A 23,288-nucleotide genomic window follows, 5' to 3' on the forward strand; every position below is an offset into this window, starting at 1 on the left:
AGCCTAATTGAGCAATGGCAGCAGGGARACATTTTTCCCTTAGCACTCATCGRGATGTAATAACAGGGTTYCTATTGTTAGGRAGGCAAGCCTTGCTTTTGTTGGCACCAATAAGAGTTTTAATGTAAACACCGGCCTCAAAAGACAACATACTCATAGTTAAGAGAATACAAAAATGTCTAATAATAGCATATGTTAATTTTGAATTCCATTGCATGCTTCTGAGATTGCCAGTATTTTAAGACACAAATTTAACACCGTAATTTAAGTTAAAGCACTCCTTTAAAAGACATACACATCAGAATACAAATTGGTTTTCCTACTCATGAAGCCTGTTTAAAGTTAATAGTGAAAACAGCCAGAGCCTTGTCACAAAGAAACGGATGTCAAAATAAAGGTCAGGAACSTGGCTCTCTSTGCCTCTGCCTTGGCCAGAAGAACYAGTCCAGCAAAGACATGGAAGCAGCTCTCATTGTGCTCCTTCAAAGSACAAAGGGACAGAAAAGGTGACATTGGCATGCCACATGTAACAAAATATAGTGCCTCCTGTCCTTAGGTATTAGCCATCAGACTTCATTTCATTTTACTCCAGGCCTGCAGGTGTACAAAACACTTCCTAGTCCAAAATTCCTTTCAGCTTGGTACATGSTGTCCCTACTCTACTCGTAAACAACAGCTCTCAACAAAAGATTTAGCATGATTTATATCTAACTACTAAGTGTTGTTTAATAGTGTAAGAAATCTTTCTACAAGACAAATGATTTTAAGAATAGTCAGAGGCGACAACAAGCTTTGGTATACAGGCCTTCTGTCTCCTGGTTGCAGAAAAYGAATGGAATGAAAATGTTACTTGATATTTAGCCACTACCATTGTTTTGATCCACCAGAGCAAAATTATACCACAGTGAAATATAAAGTCAGAAATAAATTTTAACATGTCAAATCCTTACGCCTAACACTTGTTAATTAGACCTATGTTCAGGCACACCAGCTTTTGAGGTCATGGGACTCCATGGAGCCAAGTGTCTCATTTCGGTTCTGGTTTCCAGAGCACTCTCTAAATGTAAAGAAGTTTTTCAAAACATTACTTAGTTTATTAAAAAGTCATCAGTGGCCTGACAATAATTAGCCACAAGATCCACAATATTATTAGTATCAGAGAGACTGGTCATAATKATATTAATTTTTCTATTGTTCACAGAAAGCAAAAGGTGATGACTGTCAGAGATATCCCAYCTACTTTGCCTAAGTCCAGCTGCCAGGAAAAGATTTTTATTATATGATTACAGACCTGAGCACATTGCTGCATTATGTCAGTTCCTTTTTTTTAAACTGCCATCTTCCAGATTCACGATTTATATTTAAAATGCCTCTAGTCCCAATGTTGTAAAACATAAAATGACTGTGGAATCAATGCAGCAATGWCTCTCTGAGTTTATGGTCTGGAACAATGGCCTGAAACAGCATAAATTGCCTTGTATTTCCCGGCAGAATGTTATTGCTGCCGTCTTGTGACAATTCCCTTAACATCAATTATTCCACTACTGATTCTGCCATGTTGTTACTAATGACCCACACTGGATGTACCYACAGMTTTTGGCAAATGTTTGCTGTGTGAGTTTAAAGATRTTCACTGCATTTTCACTGCATTTCATGGTGCCTACCATGCAATTCATATGCAATTCATGTCATAAGGCCCTGTTGGACCCATCGTACCTAAATTACCAGTGATATCCATGTGTTATACTGCACCAGAAGAGATTATTGCTGGGTGTCTCCAGAGAGACACCAAGTAAATCTTCCTTGCCTCCCCAGAAAACTTTCCAGCTTTCTAATATGCAGTGAACACTGTAGCATGCAGAGAATGTGCCACAGTCATCTYTCTATTTTCTGATAAATTTATGACCATGCTTTTCTCAAGAACAGTATAACAGGTTATGCTGTGTCAGTGGGAGAGGAAAAAAAAAGCCAGAAATACTATTATTTACTAAAAACAGCTGCTGCCATCTTCTTGAAAATCATTTAGTTTCATTTGTTTAAGATGATAAAGAAGGGAGCAAGCAATGTAGAATACACTGTACCCTAACCTCTGAAAGCGGCATTTGGCACACAGACAACTCACTAACCATTTCTTACTAKTGATAATTAGCAAGTCAATTTCTGTCTGTTTATTTGTTACCTGATCAGTTGTTTTTGCTATCATGGTATCTTCAATCACTTTCTTTCTTCCCACRTGGTAAATCTACCAGTAGATGAATTATTTTGTCACTATTTAATTTTTTTTAACTGTTCACAGGGTTTATATGTAGCTATTTTTGTCACATGAGTGAAATTGCATTACACAGAGTACTYTTTGATCATTTGCCATGTCATATCCTTTGCAACCCTAATGCTTGGGTTTGGTGCATTGAACAAAGTAGTTTACAAACTAAATATAGTCACCACAAATGAAGTACTAGTTCATGACAGGAGCAGACTTCTGGGATTATAGTTACAGTCCCAGGGTGGGAGCATTACCAGAGGGCAGAGAGATGTTCAGATGAAAGAGAAAGGCAATAAGCCTTGGAGAGGATGGCTTTATACAGCTTCCAGAGAATTTTGTTTTGCTAGGTTGTGTTTCTGATTTACCTGTATTGTCACAACAGCTCCAAGGACAYGTCATGACAGATTTTCCCTCAGTTGTGTACACAAGAGATGTTCAGGAAAAGGTAATGTTGCATTCTGCACATGTTGAGGCCTCCAGATAAGCTCTTCCCCTTCTCCATGAGACACCATCTTTTCACTGGGTTGTTTTTTTTTTTCATTTTATTTTCCTCATCTGCTCTCTTATTTTCTACTTGCTCTTACATTTTAAAGGAAAYTTTCATTAATTTCTGCTGATTCTTCCTCCAATCAACTGTTTATTTTTCATTCTTTTTTTACTGAGGAGGTATGATGAAGGACTTTTTTCCCTAAATGTACAAATAGATTGCTTCTCACTTCCATGATGCTAGGAGGGCAGACCAAGGRAAAATAAAGGATAAAAGACACAATTGAATCAAAAATATCTTCTTTGCATTCATGARCTGCTTATAAGAATAAAATCTTTCCACTGATTGTCTAGCTACAATCAAGATGCRCACCTCAAGTGCAACTAGTAAAAACTCAATGACTACAGCAATGAGGCTGCCAGAAAAACACAAATCAGGCAGTAAGGCAAAATTACTCTGCCAGACAAAGTACTCTGGTGAAACTTGAATGAGAAAGCAGCTTTTAAAAACAAAGTTTCCTCTTCAGCATAAAAAAAAATTCTGACGGTTAGATTACAGAGAGATATTTATCCATGATAATTCATACTTGTCACAAGCAATCTTAGGCTGCTGAATCTAAGGTCGAGCTAAAGAATTGCCCAGACTAGAACTCATGGACAAAATCAAGTTGTCAAAAAACACCAAGCAATTAAATTAAGGTCACCCAAGCCATCTTGATTCAGTCTCCCACCATATCATCTGCAATAGCATGGATGTTACATGTTCATTATTCTTTGGCCATATACAATGAATAACTGCAATACACAGWGTAGATGGTGTTTATTTAATAGAGAGCAAGGCAGTAATTTTTCAAAGCCTCCAGCTGCAGTGAAAATGAAACAAGGCACTGTGATGACAATCGCCTGCATTACAAGAGCAGACCCATGGGTCCTTGTCCTCCTGTCGACATGGAAGACAGATGAAAATCACAATGCAACAGCCTGTATATACTGGAAGGTTTATCCTCTAACARTCTTACTTTTTTTAAATTAACTTAATATCTTCAAATTGTCCTCCGAGATTATACTGTCTAAATCTTCTGGTATTTCTAGCTCTACTCTGAACTTATTCTAACTTTTCTACATTATTCATAGAGAATAATTCCTAAAAGTAGGCACAGCTGAGGCCTCRCCAGATCTGGAAGAAGGAGAAAAACTACTATCTGTATTATCTACAACACAGCTGCTAATACYTCCTAACATGAAATTTGCTTTTTCTTTGCCCACATCAAACTATGGATTTAAATTTAATATGTTGCTGCATGCAATCTCTTCAAAATATTTTTCTGCAATTTGTATGCCTAAAGAGTGATTCCCCACGTTGTCTTTGTTGGTCTTTTGGTTGTGGGTTGTTTTGGGGGCTTTTTTGATCCTCTAGTGCCTTAATATGCATTTTTCTTCATTCAATTTCATCTTACTGACTTCAGATAATTTCTCTAATTTATCATGTCCATTAACTTCTCACTTTTTTTAATTGAGGTATTTTGGTGTTGCAAAATTTAATGAATTCCTTAATTAAAAGCTATAGCTTTCTACCCWGATAGTTATCCTTCTTTCATTCTATCTTCCCATGAGACCCTACCTAACAACACTTCAACACTYTGAATTTGCTAAGTCTCCTTTGCTGAAGTACAATTCTGTTTTTATCCTCCTCATCCACACATGTGGYCTCTTCCTAGAATCCTAAATACATCATAATCATTTACATCAACATGTCTCCTGCCTTTGGATTTTCAAGTGGTATTGTCTGGCTAGTTTGAATCACACCTAAAACTGCTAGCACCAACCATKTATTCAAATAAATATATTGTGTCCATCTGACTAGTTATTATTCCTTGTTTGAAAAGCAAAATTACTCTTTCAAAGATACAAACTTAATTAAAATCATCTTCCACAACCCTGCTATTTTGATGCATTACATAGCTACACAAAAATAGCCTCATCCACACCTACTCCTTGTGTTTGGCAGTTTATGGYATATCCTTACCATTAAATTAACCTTTTTTTTTTTTTTTCCCTTTCATCTTCACCCAAGTATCYAACCACACTGCCTCCTCCTGAACTTCAGAGCAGGTATGTGTACATTCTTGCTCCACAGAGCTACAGTTCCCTGTGTTTTTCCTTCAGCACGGGCAGGGTTCACCCTGTATTTAAACCAGACAAGAGCATTGGAACTATTTCACATAAACTTGCCTGGGTGCTTTTCAGGGAAAACAAAGAATGAGCTGTTGTAGTGACCTGTCTGTGCACCAGCCAAGAACAATGCAGGCTACAAGTGCATGTAAGGAGAAGCTGGCTGAGTATGGAGTAAAATGGATGAACATTAAAAAGGCAGTATTTTATTGACCCAACAAAAGGCTGCACAGCRTATCCGAGTAAACAAACATAAGTGGGTAAACAAGAAAAATCTATAACAGCCCTATAATTATAATGTAAATTGAGATAGATTAATAATAGTAGAAATACTCATGTCATGCTCTTCTAATCAACRAATAGTAGATTACAGAGTAATTAGCAGGGAATTTACATATGACTATTAGGCTCTAGATTACATAGTGACTAATTATAGTAGCAATGTGAAGGCCTTCTGTGCTAAGGACCATGGAATCTTTCGGCAAAAAGTAATAAATTAAAGGTGTAGCATGTCCTAGAATTGCATACATGATCAGACATGGATATTAATATAACAAAATATTTATCCATTTCTCTAAAATKATTAAAAATAAGGCACTACATAATTCAAGTATTTATTAAACATTTAAAAAAAAAAAACCCACAGTGTTATCAGATACAAGATTTAGTAGAAAATGCTGATCATAATTTATTGAATGATTGTGGTGATAAAAATATCTGCTTTATTTTCATTAATTTGAAAAAGAGACAATTCAGAGAAAATTTGAAAGCCTAAGCAGTATGATGGACACATGGTATTTTTGTGTATTTTATATCTGTCACTTCTAATTGCAGTGAGCATTGTATATGGCTATCTCTGTCCTTTCAAATGAGGTCACATCCTTAAAAATTTAAACCTAATGTAAATTCTTCCTGAAAATGTAAAAATAAAATGTATGAGAATTTTTAACACAACCAAATATAAAACTGGCTTCCTATGTTCACATAGGGACAATAATAAGATTTTCTGATGTTGTAGGGTATGCAGTAACTGTCTGGGGGAAAACTGACATACACTGAACATTAACAAAACTCAGAGCTTAACTTAGGAGTCCAAAGTAAACTTTCAGTCTTAGGTATGGCAACCTTAAAATCAATCCTCATAAGAAATTACCTTAAAGCACGATTTTAGTATAATTATGTTGAAACAATGATAACTTACCACCTGGGAAAACCAGAAGAGTAGATGGCTTCTGAGCAACAGAGGAGAACATCTGTACAGCCACTGTCATACCCCCTCCAGCTATCAATGTCTGCTTTCTATCGCAACCCAAAGCAGTAACAATAATCTTAAAAATCTATCAAGACTCTGTAACAAGAATGAAAAGAAAGCAAAAGAAGTAATGAAACACAGTATTCACTCAGCATAATGTAATCAGCAGAATACAAAAGTTAAATTCTAGTAATAAAGTTAAGTTTGGGGGAAAGAACATCTAATTAGAAATCATATGAAAAGAGCGTGGAACATACTCTTGCAGCTGCCTAAGCCTTCACTTTTAAGCTCTAGTTATAAATGCTAAAASATCAAAAGACTTGTTCTCAAATGAACAATTTGACACAGCATGCTTCATTCTTCTATTAATAAGGACCTGGGAATCTGCTAGACAACATTAAACTGTCCAGTGCTGCTTAGCCCCATGGAAGATTTGTCAGCAAATCCTGAATTCTGCTTGTCGATTAGCAGTCCTCACAAAGTGTGAAGAGCACTTATAGAATCAGGAAATATATCATTTGATCTGTGAATCTTCCATTAATCTAGGCAAGAATTACTCTTTGATAAAAATAAAACTGCTTGATTTCTTTTGAGCATTATGCTGGGAGGAGACCTGGCATATACATTTCTTCCCCCATGCAATGTAGAAGACTGGCTTGGTTGCCCCTCTGGCATCATCCAGCCTCCTTAAACAGGCACAGAAAAGAAGAAATAGTTATTGAGTAGCCTGTTTTCTAGAGCTAGTGATGTAGGGATCAAAAAGCAGGGCTGTACRCAACATGAAAAGAAGATTTGGAAGCCTGAGGTTCTTTCATTTATTTTTGTACACCTTCTCTGCATGGCTTTTCTCCAGGGTCTTTTGCCGGACAAAGCTTAGTAGTGAGATTGACTCYAGTGTTGAGAAGAGCACAGCGAAGCCAGAGGGGGAAATGGATACCTTGGGCTGCAAGATGCAGTTAAAGCAGCTGTCTTTATAATAACATACGTAGCTTATAGTGTACTCTGTCAGCATATTTCTACTCTTCAGAAGAATTTTTAATTAATACAGTTTCAATTAAATAATTATTAAATTCACCTGGTAAAACACAGAAGCAGCGTTGCTGCACTAYCCATCATTTCACCACAGTTTAAAAGACCTGTCAGCTTGGTACTTGCATGTCTTCACTGTTTCCAAAATCCTGATGAAGCATAACTATGGATTCTCTTTCATACTTCATAGTGAAAATAGAATTCAAACTTTTTCCTTATTTTTGATTCTTTCTAGGAAGACATGGCTGCTGTCTGTATTTATGTTCATTTATCATCAATCATAGCAATAATTAACCAACCCATTACTCATGCAAAGAGAATTTTTGCCACATTTTGAAAAAAGTAATGGTTAGTTCATAAAATACATATATGTGAAATGGATCAGGACAGAAAAGGACCAGGGCATAGAAAATATGTTAAATATCTTTATTCCTGTGAAGTGAGTAAAATATTGAATCATCATGACACCAATACTCTTTAAATACATTGCATTACAAAAACAGACACAAATGCTGCCACAGAAGGTGAAATAAAAATAAAGCAGCAGAAGGAAAGACAATTGTGAGTTATGAATGAATGAGATATTCCAGAAATTGTTATGGTTTACAGAACTGAAAAATGGATAGAATGCAGGATAAGAAAGTTTGTAGGCAACTAAAAAACAAAAGGAAGTGAGAGCTCTACAACCAATTGTTTATATTCCAGAAAAATGAAATAGATTAAACATAGGGAGAAATATGGAGAAATATAAATGTTAAATATGTCATGAAGAAGAACAAAACCTAATACAGATAAATTAAGATTGTAGCACAAGGTTTAGTCTTCAAACCAACAGCCATGATGGATTTCACATATATTACATTGTTATAAATAATGACAATCCAATTGCAGAAGAAAAGAGATTGTTAAATATAGAAAAAAAAAAAACCAAAAAACTGGAGATGTCAAATAATGGGAAAAGGTTAAAAAATGTCAAAAAAGCCACAGAAAATATAATAGCAAYTTGAAAATAACTGTTTAGAAATTCTTATGGGTATCTGTTCCAATATTTGTGACAATGTGATTCAAAGGAAGTAAGTAAAGAGCAGTGATTAATAAAAAGAAATCAGACTGGCAAGATCTTGAGTTAAACTTGGTTCTCATGAGATACTGCAGTAATATGACTAGTACAAAATAAATAGATATTAAATGTCAGATTTCTTTTTCATCTGCATGCAACAGGCTCTTCCCAAATATTTTTCACAATAAGGCTAAAATAAGAAGAAAAAAAAATCAGTGTCATGTCCGTGTTATAAAAAACCATGAAAAAAAAAAAAAAAAAAAAAAAAAAAAAAAAAAAGAATACAAAAGAAATCACTTGGAATGAAATCATGGAGCTTACTATCAAGGACTTTCATTCACAATTCAACCACCAATGCAGTCTTAAGAATGTTAGAAATCACTAAAAACAGGTTTCATTATCTTTGTGTCTTTTCTGACTATTCTTATTAATTTTGATGAACCAGACTATTTCCTAGATACAAAACCAATTTCATAACTAACTGTAGACAAGCAAAAGCAAGCTGTTCCATTTTTAAGAACAATGGATCTTAAAAACACCTTTAGATTACATTTAGATTTAGAAAACAAATGTTCTGACTCTATTATACCCTGTAGTGAGTCAATGGCAAGACATAGATCTGTTAGGTCATTATCTTATGTGGGTTTCTCCAGCTGCTGCACCATTGTACATGGCTCACCTACCTCCTCTTTTCCTGATCAGCTCTTCCATTTTCCTGGGAGAGCTGTTATTAACGGTGTGGTGACCCAAACCAAGGAACTGGTGAGGCTGGAAAAGCTCTCCCTTTCTATGGCATCACTTTTCAGTCTGATGGCTTTCCCAGGATAGTTCACTGGGTGGTGGCACAGCTGAGGGGACAAGTGGAAGGGTTGAGGGAAAAAGAAACAGCTGAGGACTGTTTAACTTGGCCTGAATCTCATTTTACCTCAGCAGCTGAGGTGACAAGGCACCTGCATTTCCATCTTTATTTTGTATACTGATAATACGCATATCAAAGGTAAATTTTTAGCTTTTTCCACGCCACACTTGTCCTTGCCTTCTCTGATTTCCTTCCACTCGCCCATGGATGACTGTGAGTTCCTCACTCAGCACACTGGGCTGTGCTACTCTGGTTTCGGTATTACATTAACATAGTTAATTAACATTAACATTAACATTTCAGTATTACATTAACATAGTTAGCAGTGCTAATTCTTTTTTCTTTTTATGCCACGGAAATAATCTGAAGACAGGAGATCTTCAAGGAAAAATTTACAGAGGCAAAATAAAAAACAGATAATTCACCTACAAAAATTGAATTCTTTTTCGGAAAATTGTTGTCTACATTTAATAAAAGTGCCTGTTTTCAAAACTCAATGAAAAAATTCAATTTTGTATGAGATTTACAAATTCTTTCTAATTTCTATGAGATTTCATTTCATCATACTATTTTACATCATCACTACTTGCTTTTTAAAAAGTGGAAAGCATAATTCAAAGAGACACTCAAGTAATTAATGTGCTTTCAGAAGAAATATATTAGACCCTTAATAAATGTCTGGCTTCAATTTGAAACATTTTTGAAATTTGAATAGAAATAAATACCAATAATACAAATAATATAGTAATAATAATAGAATAATTAAAATAAAATATAATAATTAAAATAAATATTAAATAAATAAATTTGAAACATTTCAAACTAAAACATGACAATATAAATCATGACACTAAAATAGTGTTAAAGTTTCTGGGTTGGGTAAATGAACTACTTAGAAATTGTCTAATTTTCCCTAGCACAGACCTAGGTAAAAAACAGAATACTGAATTAGAATGAAATAATTGATATGCTACTTCATGTTCATGCTTACATTTTACAAAAGGAAAAATCTGAAGCATAAAATTGTGAGTTAATAATTCGAGGGTTTTTTTCAGACACAAATAAGATTCTCATCAAATCTATGAAATGAACACTTCTTTGTTGTAATGATAGAAAGCTTTGCTAAATAAAGACAAACAGAAATTAGCAGAAATCTTTCTGTTGTATATAGGAAGAGATTTTGAAGGGCTCCAGAGGTCATATAATTTTCCCCATCTTAAAAAAAATTCCCTACTTAGATTTTGTGAGGCTTCACCACAGACGAGGTATTCTCATTGTCTTGACTGATTGTCACAGCTTCAGCAGAAACACTTCTCAGAACTGAGGCAGACCGTCATCTTATGCAAAGAATTTTTTCAGGATATTTTTATCACTGCTGTTTTGTTTTAAGATACCTGATGCATAATTACTTCTAGTGATAACTTCTGTTACATCTGTAATRAGGGGAAACCCAGTATTTAGATTATATTAATGTCTGAACTGATAGAAAATATTTTAATTATTTGGGTGGCCTTAGCACAGATGTCAATGATGTATCAATTGCCAGTCTTTTATTTCTGTGCTGCAGTGTAAGGTTCATTTGAAAAGAAATTAACTCATATATTTCAGCAAATGTATAARACCACAAAAATGTTCATTTCTAATATCACATTTCCTTTGCATCAATAGTTTCACTTCTGACAATTTTACTGCTTTGTGAAATCAAAATTTAGTACATCTTTGGAAAAGAATAAGTTGAGGTGCTAGCAAGGAAATTTTTCCCTTGGAAAAGCAATCCTGTGTCATGAGAATATCTTTTCCTTCTCCTTAATCATTACTTCGTGTCAGAAACCATCAGTTTGGTACTTTATTTTTGTGAGATATTCCTTGCTCAGTGCTTATTTCATGCTTTTTGGATTAGCAAAAAACAATTTCACACCCAGTGAAATTAGTGTTAYATTTAATAAGAATATGCAGTTTGAAGTTTCATTCTGCTGAATTGGCCTGATTTGGTACAATAGGTTCCTAGAGAGCCATACCTCTATTTTAAATGGTTGAGTGAGATCAAAGGCAATTTTTTCTTCTTTCACTCTACTCTCACCAGAACTGAAGAAAACTTTAGAAGAGTTTCAGTTTAGTAAAGCACTGCTTTACTTTTTGTTAGTCAACAAAGCGCTTAAACATTTCTTGTGTTCCTACTGACTCCAAATCTTATGCAAGCTTAAGCAGAAAATGCATATAAGTCATTTCATAAAACAAGACCAAACTGTAAAAATACATTCTAAATGGAATTATCCAAGAAAATATACCACCTGATTCCATTAACATTCATTAAAGATTTTTCCTTCTCAAAGTCCATTAGAATGGCTGGGCGGATTAAACTGTCAGCCTTTGAAACTCTATCTAAAGATGAAATCTTTCTTTCAAAAAACTGAACAAGCATCTAAGTTGTCATGTTAAGTTCAGCAAATAACTACTGATTTCAAGAGATAAAAATAATCTGTAATGTAATGAGATTAAGATGCGCATTATTTGCAATATTGCCAAATAAATGCTATCATTGCTTTTCAAATCAGGTAGTGAAAACCACTTCTCACTGAATCTCAGAAATTATATCATCAAACATATTCTTTTCACATTTCTTCTCAAATGTATAAGTTATCTCTGGCCTTCTTTTTTCTTCCATCAAATACAAAAAACTGAAAYTATTTTAATAGAACAGCATGCTATACTAGTAATGATCTTGAATATTTATAATGAATGAAAAAGCTACCAGTGGCCATGTAAGTTTTATTCCATCCCAAACAGAGTAGAAGAGTACTGAATAAACCTGCAGAAACATTTGATATCTCCATCTTCCAAATTAGCCTCATTACTCTATCTCTAGCATTGTCCCAATATGATTTTCACATTGTCAGCTTTTAAATTCCTAACTTCTGAAAACCTCATGTACATCCCTTCGTTAAATTCCTCTCTCTTCCTATGTAACAATCCCTGGAGGCATAGGTTGGGGCAGGCAAATATTACCAATGATAGAAAAATGAAGTGGTCAGTTGTCCAGACTAAAGAGCATATGCTCATTCAGAAATAACTCAACAGTGCTCCACCAGTCACCTGTGTCCTAAAGCTTGTACCTTGGCATTTTTAGGGAAGCATGTCTTTGCTATTTCTTTCTGAAATCCCTGGATTCCTTTACCCACATTTCTTTTTGAATTAGAGTAGTTTTCTTACTTTCAATATTCCCTGAGTTCTAGTTTTCAAGTGCAAATACTAAAAACAACTGATGAACCTAGCTAAATCATTGTTAAAGAATTTCAAGTTTTTCCCATTAATTTTAGAAACAGTTTCATATAGCCATGAGCACATGTGCATTTATTTTCCATTCYTCCTGTGGGATTGGAAAAAGACAGACCTGGCATGAGCCATGGTATGATCCAATCCAACTTCTCTCTTCAGAGGTTTCTGTAGCCTGGGTTTCTCAGTCCCCAGTGAAATCTACATCTGCTGTTCCTCCCACTAGAAATTCAGAAGGAAGCTGAAAAAAGAAACTCTACAGAYACTCTCTTTGAAAAGGGCTCAGAAATCCTCATCAGACCTACTCCTTACCCATGTCACCTGGAAGTGCTGTCCTGACTCCCACTACCCTGCTCACCACCTGGCATGGCACTCGCTTTTCCAACAGAAAACATTCTTCTCAGCCTATACATCTGCTATTACTTATTATTTACGTTTTTCATTTTTCACAGATTATATTTTTTAATGAATTTGGGAATAATTTTTAATGGAGAATGTGAGAAAGGTGAAGCCATCTGACAGAGTTTTCTGCTCGCTTTTGAATTACAACCCTTGCAACTGTACAGGTGTCATTGGAAGATATGAACCTCGCAAGCAATGAGACTGCTTGGCTGTGTGAGGAAAGAGCGTTTAAAATCAGAAACAGACAAGAAACCCACAATATATCACACAAAAGCAGCACCACTGATAAAGTGCTTAAGGGAAAAGAGTATCTGCAGAATAACAGTCACAAAGATCAACACCTTATTCCCCTGTTACAGGACCTATCAAGTAGTTAAATGTAGCCCAAGTTAAAAACAGAGGTGTTTTGGGTTAATTTTTCATTTGTTTTGTTGGTTTTTTTTTTTAATAAAAAATATATAGTCAGAGTTATTTTAGTAAAATAAATTGGATACATCTATGTGTCTTTCATACACAGAGAAATAGAAAGAGGAATATAGAATGGGAGGGAAACATCAACAAAGATCCTTTTCCTCTAATCTTAGACTCCCCAAAAGTACTTATTCTTTCACAAAATAATACATAATTTTTGATACATTATTTACTAATCTCAGACATTAATAAGYGCAAGATTACTGTTAATTTCTGATAGGTTTGAATCAGTAACTAAGCAACCATTTTTCAATACTTGAAGTATATCATTATCAACTAATGACAATGAATAAACAAACAAACCAATCCCAAGTGTATGCAGACTACACCTGTTACAAAGCCACTGTCATCACAGAAATATCCCTGTGACCATGACAAGCAGATGAGTGGATGATGAAAAATAATAATGGCAAACATAGACAAACACATTGAGAAACTTCCCAAAACACAGGATGTAAACTTTGATKAAGTGAATTTAATAATAATGAGACATGATTTCTAGACATGCTAAGATCAAAGCTGGAAAAGAATGCTTGCAATTACTTTTAGATTACTTAAAGCATTTCCTCTTCCTAAATTAATATCTCCACTGATTCAGCGCATTGTCTCCCTCATTATACTCAGACTTGTAGGGAACTGCATTGACAGTGCATCAATTGATGCAGTAATCTATTCCCTGAAATGCTATTAGCTTGGATTTGAACTGTTGGATTTTACATTTAATTAAATAATCTTAATTTGATCTGCATAAAATTTGTAAAAATCAGTCTGAAATCTGAATATAAAAATGATTGTGTACCAAACCTTGACGTTCTAAAAGTTTTATCCATAATAAAACTATGAATAAATGATCTACTCCAGCTGTCTAAAGAAATGATCCATTKCTTTCCAACACACACAAAGTTGAGTCAAAGGCCAGAGATCAGCTGCTAAGTATAGTAGGGAAGTTATGTAATTAGTTGTTTTGCAAGATCAATGAACAATTGGATTGCTCATATGCTGCTGAACTCAACAACATTTATATTGTGTATTACATTCACAACATTTAATATTTATGCTGACTATTTCACAGATTTTATACTACGTAAAAGCAATATACAATGCAAAAAAAAATAACATGCACTATAAAGTAGGAAAAAAATATGAAAGCATTAAATGAACTCACATATATAGCCCAGGATGATAAATTGTCCTTTTCAGGGATTATTGTGACCAGCTATGTAATATATATGGCTGGGCATAAACTATGGTTTGCACCGAGGTATAATGATCTTATGTTAAATTGACTCTTGACTCTCCCTAAATGTCACAGAGTGTTTTGGTTTTTTGGGTTATTTTTGGGGGGCTGAAGTTTATAGCTGAATGAGCATGATGCCTATTCTATTTTCATTTTATTCTATTTTCATTTTGTATTTGAAATACGATTCCTTCTCAGTTTCATTGCTTGAACCCTTTCATGCTTTTGGTTTATGCTCCCATTCATAAAGCACATAAGTGCATTCATGACATTACCCATGAATGTAAACTCAACTGCCGTTATTGCATCATTACACCTTGTGACTAATTCCATTGGCTTTAACAGAATTTAGGCACTTGCTTAAAACTAACAGAAATTAAGTAGGTGCTTAAATACTTTGCTTAATGAGTCTGCAATGAATGACTCTCGTGTACTGAACAGTTCATGAACTGAACTGTAAACAGATGAATGAATCACAGTCATATCACTTTGTAATTGTTCAGCAAAACATATTTCTTTAGCAGAAAAGGAGTYTGAATATCATACATAAACTTTATTTCATATGTAAGAGTTCAAAAATGAATTCTAATAAATCTAAAACCTACTTCTTCACCTTCGGTAGTGATCAGATTGTAAGAGTCTCAGCAGAAATATTTTGAAGATGTTTCTATCTGCTTAACTCATGTTTCTGTAAGGATATTAATTGATAATAAAAGATAAAAGTGTAAATTAGGCAAGCTGGAAGTGTTAAACTGGTAAGTGTGACATTACAGAATGAATTTACAGACTTTATAGTATTTTAATTACATTAAGAGCAGATCAAAAGTATATTACTTCACAGGAGAAGATACCAGTTACAAATGTTAAATGTATCATTCATGTTGCTGTATCCAACTGATAATGTCCTTTCTTTTCACAATTCCATTCCAATTTTAAAGATATAACTATCATGCATGCGAGCATTTTGCCTTAAATTWAAAAAAAATAACAAGAATTGCTTACATTTAGCCATGAATATAAATATTTATAGAACATCCTTGTATACTATTTGTAAAAGTTTGGGGGCTGTGATACCATCTTTGTTTTAAACTGCAAAGATTTGAAAAGATTTGCCTAACTTTGGAGTAAATAAGGGTCGGATTTTGATTTTGATTAGCTGGTTTTAAGTGCTACAGAGGTAAGAGAGAATGACAGTCTCATCTGGAGCAAGCCTGAGTTAAATCTAACTGTTTATTTCCTAATAGAGCTAGGCAAATGAAGGAATCCAGAATACCATCTACCGTCTCACCGTCTAAATTAGGTGCCCATGTCTTTCCTCCAGTTTTATGGCCAGACTAACACCACTGTGATTTAATCATGCAGAGCATAAAATAATTTAGGTTTAGACTTATGAATGAAGATGTCTTTAAAAATTATTAATGGGAAACTCAGCTGCAGCCATGAACATCTATGAAGTACTCCAAATGCTGATTTCTTTTTTTTTTTTTTTTTTTTTTTTTGAAAGGGTCAGTGGGCAAAATAGCAAAGGTATAAGCACATGAAAGTGGTTGAGAAAGCTGAACCAGCTTGACAGAAATGCAGTCTGGCTAAGAATTCCCCACAGCTATAAGATTAGGGCACTAAATGCCCTAAATCTTGTGCATAGCAAGGGTTTGGGGAAGTGATTTGGCTAGAAACCCTATATAGTAAATGAATCCCTGAATAAATTCCTGAACTGGCTCACCAGGAAGCTGCCGGAGTGTCAAAAGCAAAAGCAAGGGCGTGGGTGCTGATGCCAGAGAGGGAGGAGAACAACAGAAATGTGGCAGCCTGGATTTGGATCAGATTAAAATGAACCACACCTGAAGCCCACATAAATTGTGACATGGGGAAAAACTGATGCTAAGTCAAAGAAGATATGATGGACTCTTAGGTCTGGCAACATTCTTACTTTGATGCCCCCAGCTAGAGAATATTTTAGCTGTTTCTTTTTTCTCACCAAGTCCTTAGTCTTGGATATGAAGATACCAATAAGAAACCAAATAAAATTTCAAAAATGTTGAATTAAAAGTTTCATTCTGTTCATGCATGTCTTAAAAAACACATATGCAATTTTACTTTAAAAGTCTTTTAACTATAAATACAGGGGGAAAATACTTTATCACAGAAATTTTACATTTAACTGAGAACTCCTTGCTGAAATAGCTTAATTCCCTAAAGGTGGTAGAAAGAGATACAGCATACTATTCTGTTTGACTACCCTGAATACTAGAAAGTTCACATAATGCATGTCTTGCTAGAAGAAAAAAACTTAATAAAGCTCAAACCAATTTAATCATTTGTGGAATTTATTACTCTACACTAATTTTTGCAGAAACTTGGAAAAAATTAATAAAAATACACTATAGTTACATACCTTAAATTGTATAAATAAATGTGAATTGAATTATATTTGATCTATACAACTTTTGCAGAATTCCATACAGCAATGTAGCAAACACGTCATTTCCATCGGCACAGTAAATATGGAGTGTTTGTGAAGCTGAAATCCACAGTATAGGAGAATATGTCCTAAGATTGCATTCAGTTACCTAAAGAAGGGAGGCTAGAAGTAGAGTTCTTTTCATACAATTAAGATCCAAAATTCTTGATACCCCATTTGCTGGGTCACTGCTGTAACCAGTATGCTGTTCTGAGTATTCAAAATGAGATATGCCAGTGTCAATGTACATAACTATTTGTTAGGAGAAAAGAATGAACAAAAAGATGTCCTAGTGCATTGCTATTTTATTCTGTCTTTGAACTGGACCAAATATTACACCTGACCTCAGAGAGCTTATCCACCACACAGTGTTTCAGGGTCTTCTATCAGCTAACATAGCATTCCTCTAACTTTTTTTTTCTAAAAAATTGGCCTTAACTTACTTTTGTGAGGGGACCAGTTTTGCATGTATGTGAGATACATTTTCAGAATGCTTAACAGAACAAGTTCCTCAGCAAACATAGGCAAAGCAACATCTTGTTTCCAGATCTCAATCTAGTTTTKGCAGAAGCTAGGCACAAACTTGCTCAGACTGGGCAGAAGTCTAGACACCCTTTTACTAGCATTTCCACTTTTGAACTGGCTACACCAATGCATTTCCAAACCAAGGAATCAATGCAGCAAGACCATCAGAAACACAGGATTGGATGTAGGTAACAATGTTATATACTTTGTGTATAAATTCTCAGATACAGCCACTATACTCATCATAATTTAAATGCTTTTAAAAAACGTTAAACATAATCATATTCAAATAAAAGTGTGATAGTTGCTTTATGAATGTGTAGATATGTTTGCATGGTGTGTGATTGTTCATTACACTGATGGCCTTATTTCCATAATATGAAGGAACTGCTTCAGATGAGTGGAATAATTTCCTCCTTCCTTTGTCACACGCCAGAAGTTTTTGCACAAAAGGGTGCTGGTTTACATCATAGGACTTGCCTGATCATGAACTTCTTTAGCAAAACAAAACAAATGAAAAACACATACCAGTACTAATTATCTTTACTAGTTATTCTTCCTCCTCAGAAGAGTCCCACGATTTTAGGCACTGTATGTAATGCAACYAAAGGAGATGATACGGAGTTATTTATTAGTAATAACCACCACTGAAGGACTTCTCCATTTCCTCCCTACAGGTTTGAACAGGTTCTCCGGCAAACTTGTACTATGATGGTGATGGTAACGATACGCTTTAACAAGATTTGTAAGGAAAATTATATATTTGCAGGGAAGAAAGAAGCAGGCTTTCAGGTAGACAAACACAAAACTGCTCAGACCACAGGAAAGACTCTTTTGTCTGCAGTCATGGAGACATTTAAATGACTGATTCCTTTCCCAGAGAGTTAGGTGCTTAAATCATATTCCATTTGCATGGAATGTGTACCACAATGCCCCCTCAAAATGACAGAAAAATTATCTGTTATATAAATTCATTAATAGGTAGAAAGTTTGTTATCTTTTCCATTAGTTTAATATTGTCAATTAAAGGTTTCCTGGGGAGGAAAAAAAAAAAAAGGCAAGAAATGTGAGGAAAGTTAATAATTTAGGACTCAAAGAAATATTTAACTATCTGTGTGGTTGTATGTGCTGAAGTTTGGCAAATGTACACACATGAAAGGCAGCAAAGAATAACCAAATTGACACCTGGAACTCTTTAGACCCCTGAAAATTTTGAGCTTGCAAAAGAATATAAGTACACTGAATGTTTTTTGCAGCTGAAACGGAAGAGTAAGTTCTCACTAAAATCATGACTGGAGAAAACTATTTAAACTACTGTTCTTCAGTAGTTTTTTCTTAAGTAAAATCTTTTTTAGAAAGGCATTTACTGTCTTTTGAAAGAATCATCTGTGACATCTGATACTTTAAAGGGAAAATGAAAATAGGGCTAGCCCTTGGTGTAAGAACCTGTAGGTAAAGGAAAGGAAACATAAAGGGTTTAAGACAAAGGAACCTGGTTGTAGGCACATAACACATGAAAAATCTGAGAACTATGGATTTTTGAGAGTAAAGAAAAGGTCAGGATTATTCAAAAAGTACCTGTGACCTAAAGTTCACATTTTAAGTTAAAATAAGAGCAAAAATGAAAGAAAAAAAAAAAAGGAGTACAGGGCTACAGGCTTGCCTATGAATTGTGTCCAAGAATTGTGGTCAAGAAATTATGTTTCATATCTACTGTTGCAACCCAGTGGCCAGCACTACTTCCATTTGCAATTTAGGAAGTTAGCAGTTTTGATTCTCAAACCCATTGTATGTAGAAAGAACGATACTTCCTTTTCCTGAAGTATTGTGGATAATAATCAGTATCTGCAAGATAAATTCTAAGTAGGTTATACAAAGGTGGCGAAGCGCACTAATAATATGTTGACATTCTAAATATAAACATTRCAATTATATTGCTACAACCAGGACTAGCAAATGCCTTGGATACAAAGGAAGGAAGCAAACTTTAATCTTAAGGAAAGACAGTGCATCAAATGGAGATAATCCTGTGCTTAGGAACCTTGCTAAATCACAGCTCTTTTGAATGAGTGCTGTCATACAGGCCACCAACTGCTGAAGCATGACAATAGGAGTCTTTTAAAGTTTTAAGGTCCTGAATGAAAGTAATTCAAACATTAAGTAAAATTTGTAGCATAGATTGGAATATCAGTTGACAGTAACCAACACCTACGTAAAGTACTTTATGTCCTTTTAAATATTTGAGCTGTGAATGATTTCTTAGTTTTTACTGAAAAGAAAAGGTTTCAGGAAGATTATATAACAATTTTCTTGGGTAGACTGAAATTAAAGTATCCTTTTGAAAATAATTATCACAATCAAATTATAGCTTTTTTCTGAATTTGCAATTATTTGACTGAAAAAAGGTTACACTTTAATACATACTGAGATTTCTTCAATGTTTTAATGTTTATTTTTCAAACTCCAATCTTAAACAAAATTTTCAGTTACTGTTAAGAGTTTYATTGGATTGCTTATCTTTTGACCAAAAAGGAATTAAATTTACAGTTTGCCAGAACATTAAATTTGCAATTTAAGGAATCTTTAAAATACTTCATTCAAGGCCTGAATTGTAAATCTGGTATACAATGTGCAAAACATAGTCACAGAATGGGAGGAGATTGGAAAGGACAACAGTGGGGTCATCTGGTTCAACTTCCCTGCCCAAGCAGGGTCATCCCACAGCACACTGCACAGAATGGCATCCACATATTTTAGTATCTCCAGTGAGGGAGACTCCACAACCTCTCTGGGAAATCTGTTCTAGTGCTCAGTCAACCTCACAGGAAAGAAGCATGAAAGGAAATTAAGTAAAGTAGTAAAGCAAAACAGAAGTGCCAAACTTGCATTCCAAAGAGTTCACAAATGGAATTTGAAATTTTGGAGCAAAAGTGATGTCATCCTCCTTGACTGGTGACTTTTTACAAGCTGACAGGAAGCAGAGATGACTTAATGATTTTCTGAATTAGTCATAACCCTTCATGTCAACAAGCAAAAAGATAAAAATGCATATTACATCCCCTGAGTATTAACACTATAAATTGCACTCTAAGGATGTCTTAAAATTCAGGATAAATGTACATAAATTCGTAATTCTTGTATAGAACTTATATGTACTCATTTTCTATATACACAAAGTTATTGCTCATTATTATTGAGCCTACTCCACACAGAACTAACAGGCCTTATATTTTCATGATGTCACATTCAATAAAAAGGAGATGCCAAATGCCACGCTTGATTGTGACTGGATTTACACATCAGCTTTGCAGATATTCTGCTCACTGGAGCATAGGGTAGGAGCTGTGAATAGTAAAACTGGGCCAGACCAAGGCATAGAAAAAAATCAGGATTTCCTTCCCAGTTTTGACGCGTACGCTTCACAGTGACTTGGTTCGCACACCAATTTGCCCTGTCTTCCAGCATAATCGTCAACAGCTTCTTGGCTGCTCTGGAAGGAGCTATATTCGGTATTCCACTGCTGCTGCATGAGGTGGGTGCCTCCTCGGCTCGGCCGAGCGCAGCCCAGCACTCCAGCCAGCCATCCCCATCCACCCGAACACCCTGCAGGCTGGAGCGGGGGATGCGGACGGGCTGCGGCCGGTGCGGGACCCGCTTGGAAACGGGGAGTAAAATAAGGCGTGCAAACCCTTCGGGACGTGCGGGAGGGAGCTACGCGAACACGCGCTCCCACACATGGGGAACGGCCGGCTCTTCGCAGGCTGTTACTGTGCAGCCGAGGGTGACCCGGCTGCCGCTTCGCAGGGACCCAAAGCTCATTTTTAACTTTCTGTCGAGAGCGCACCGGACCGTCCCAGGCGTCCCTGCAGCAATGAGCGAGCGCGGGGCAGGCGCGGCAGCCGCCGGCGMTCCCCTCCACCCCCTTCCCGCCGCGCTGCCCCTCGGGCGGGACGCAGGGGTGGGGAAGGACGGGCAGAGGGCACCGGGACTGCCACACGGTCCCGGACCGTGCCCGCGGCAGGGCGCGAGGGCCGTGCTCCCACCGTGCTCCCGCCGTGGGGCCGGGCCGCACCGCCCCCGGCCCCTCCCCGCCCCGCCAGCCCTCAGCGGGACGGTGCCGCAGCGGCAGCGGCAAACCCCGCCCACCGCCCCGCGTGTGGCGCGCTGGGCGCACCCTCGCCATTGTCTGCGCGGCGGTCCTTGCCTGCTGCGGGCACCGGCGGGCGGCGCGGCGGCTGTGGCCGCGATGCTGAAGGGCTGCGCGCCCCCTCAGAGGCGGCAGCGGGCTCCCGCCCTGGGGAGCAGCCACCCCGCCTGCTGAAGACTGAAACTTTGCGTCCCCGCCGCTCCCTCGCCTCCCCCTTCCTCTCTCCCTTCTCCATGCGCTGAGCGGCCGCGGGGCGCCCGCTCGGCCCCATGGACGCTTTCTGCGCTGCCAAAGCCAAAATGGGGGCSAAGAGCGGCGGCGAGGCGGCGGCGGCGGCGGGAGTGGCCGCGCCTCAGCCCGCCGTGCCGGCCCCCAGCCCTGCCGGACCCGGCTCGCCCGCCGCGCTGGAGTCCGCTGCCTACAAGCTGGAGGATCTGGAGACCCTGGCCACCGTGGGTGAGTGCGGGAAGGAGGGGAACAAAGGAGCTGCCGGGGTGCCTGCCCTGCGACCGTGCCCGGCGGGAGGAGATCCCCTTCCCCAGCGCCCTTTTTTGTGGGTTTTCTTTTTTTTTTTTTTTTTTTTTTTTTCTCCGCCCCTACCCGCTGCGCTCCCCCCTCCCCGCTCCGCTCCCGTCTCTCCCGCCGCGCCACCGCTGGCCGCTGTGAGGGCAGCTGGGGTTGCCCGCGGTGGCTGGAGGTGGCTGTGGGCGGCTGAGGAGGACGCGCCGCAGCCGCCGCRCGGTTCGGGAGCCTGATGGCATTGTCTGTCCCCAGTGCTGCCGGTGTCACCGGCTCCGGGATCTGCAGCAGAGCGAGCCTGGACCCAGACCCGGGTTTGGCTTGTCTGTGAGATGGGTACTGCCATTGCTGAAGCTGAAAGACCTCTTGGTGTAAAACCTGGTTTATCTGGTTTAACTTCATTTACCTGCATCCTGATAAAAAATTCATCATTTAAATTAGTTGTCGAGCCAGGGAAGAGATCAAACAGGTTAGCCGAATACAGCTGAGCGTATGGCAAACCCCCAGCATGCTGTTGCCCTGAATATTGATGCAAAGATGCTTTGCGTGTGTAGAATTTTGGTAGRAGGTAAGGTTTCATCTCACGAATACCGCACTTGATGAAACTGCTTGTAGTGAGCGGCATTGCAGAGTAAATGCATGTGCTTAATAAAAARACATTTCAGACATCAGTGATGATGTTTATTGTATTCATGTCCACTGTATCTGTGCATTGCTTTTGAACATACATATTTATAGTTACACGTTTTCGTACCTGGTTTGAGAACTTGTATGTCCAGCTATATGGAAGTTTTAGTCACTTTTCCATTATAGGACTGTGAAATTATTTTGAGTAGATTTATTCCAGTAAATAATGTAAATAAATCCCAATTTCCCCTGAGCTCTCTTCAGCCRAAAAGGTGTGATATAACCCCTTTCTTAGTGAAGTTGATGGCTTTAAACATGAAGTTGGAAAGGCCCAAGAGTGTTGTTATCAGTGAAGAACATATTATCTTCTCTTAAAGTGTGTTGTGTTTTGAGATAATGTTCCAATTTGAAATGTAGGCAGACATTTTACTGATAAATTGAGATYATTAAGAGACTTCTTGAAAGGTTTGTGATGGTTGTTTTCCCTCCAGAAATGGTTGAACTT

At 37.2% G+C, this 23,288-nt stretch overlaps 1 protein-coding gene across 1 annotated transcript in view; it reads left to right on the forward strand.

The window, feature by feature from the left end:
• Positions 1-21,652: 21,652 nt before the first annotated feature.
• PRKX (protein kinase cAMP-dependent X-linked catalytic subunit) overlaps positions 21,653-23,288 on the forward strand; it is a 50,585-nt gene continuing 48,949 nt past the window's right edge. Inside the window, exon 1 of the mRNA XM_057389994.1 lies at positions 21,653-22,093. Coding sequence (XP_057245977.1) covers positions 21,907-22,093 — 187 coding nt within the window. The 5' untranslated portion in view covers positions 21,653-21,906. The remainder of the gene's footprint in view (positions 22,094-23,288) is intronic.

Source organism: Malurus melanocephalus, unplaced genomic scaffold (assembly GCF_030028575.1).
Source record: "Malurus melanocephalus ecotype Western Australia unplaced genomic scaffold, MMel_1.1 scaffold_1, whole genome shotgun sequence".
NCBI classification, from domain to species: Eukaryota; Metazoa; Chordata; class Aves; order Passeriformes; family Maluridae; genus Malurus; species Malurus melanocephalus.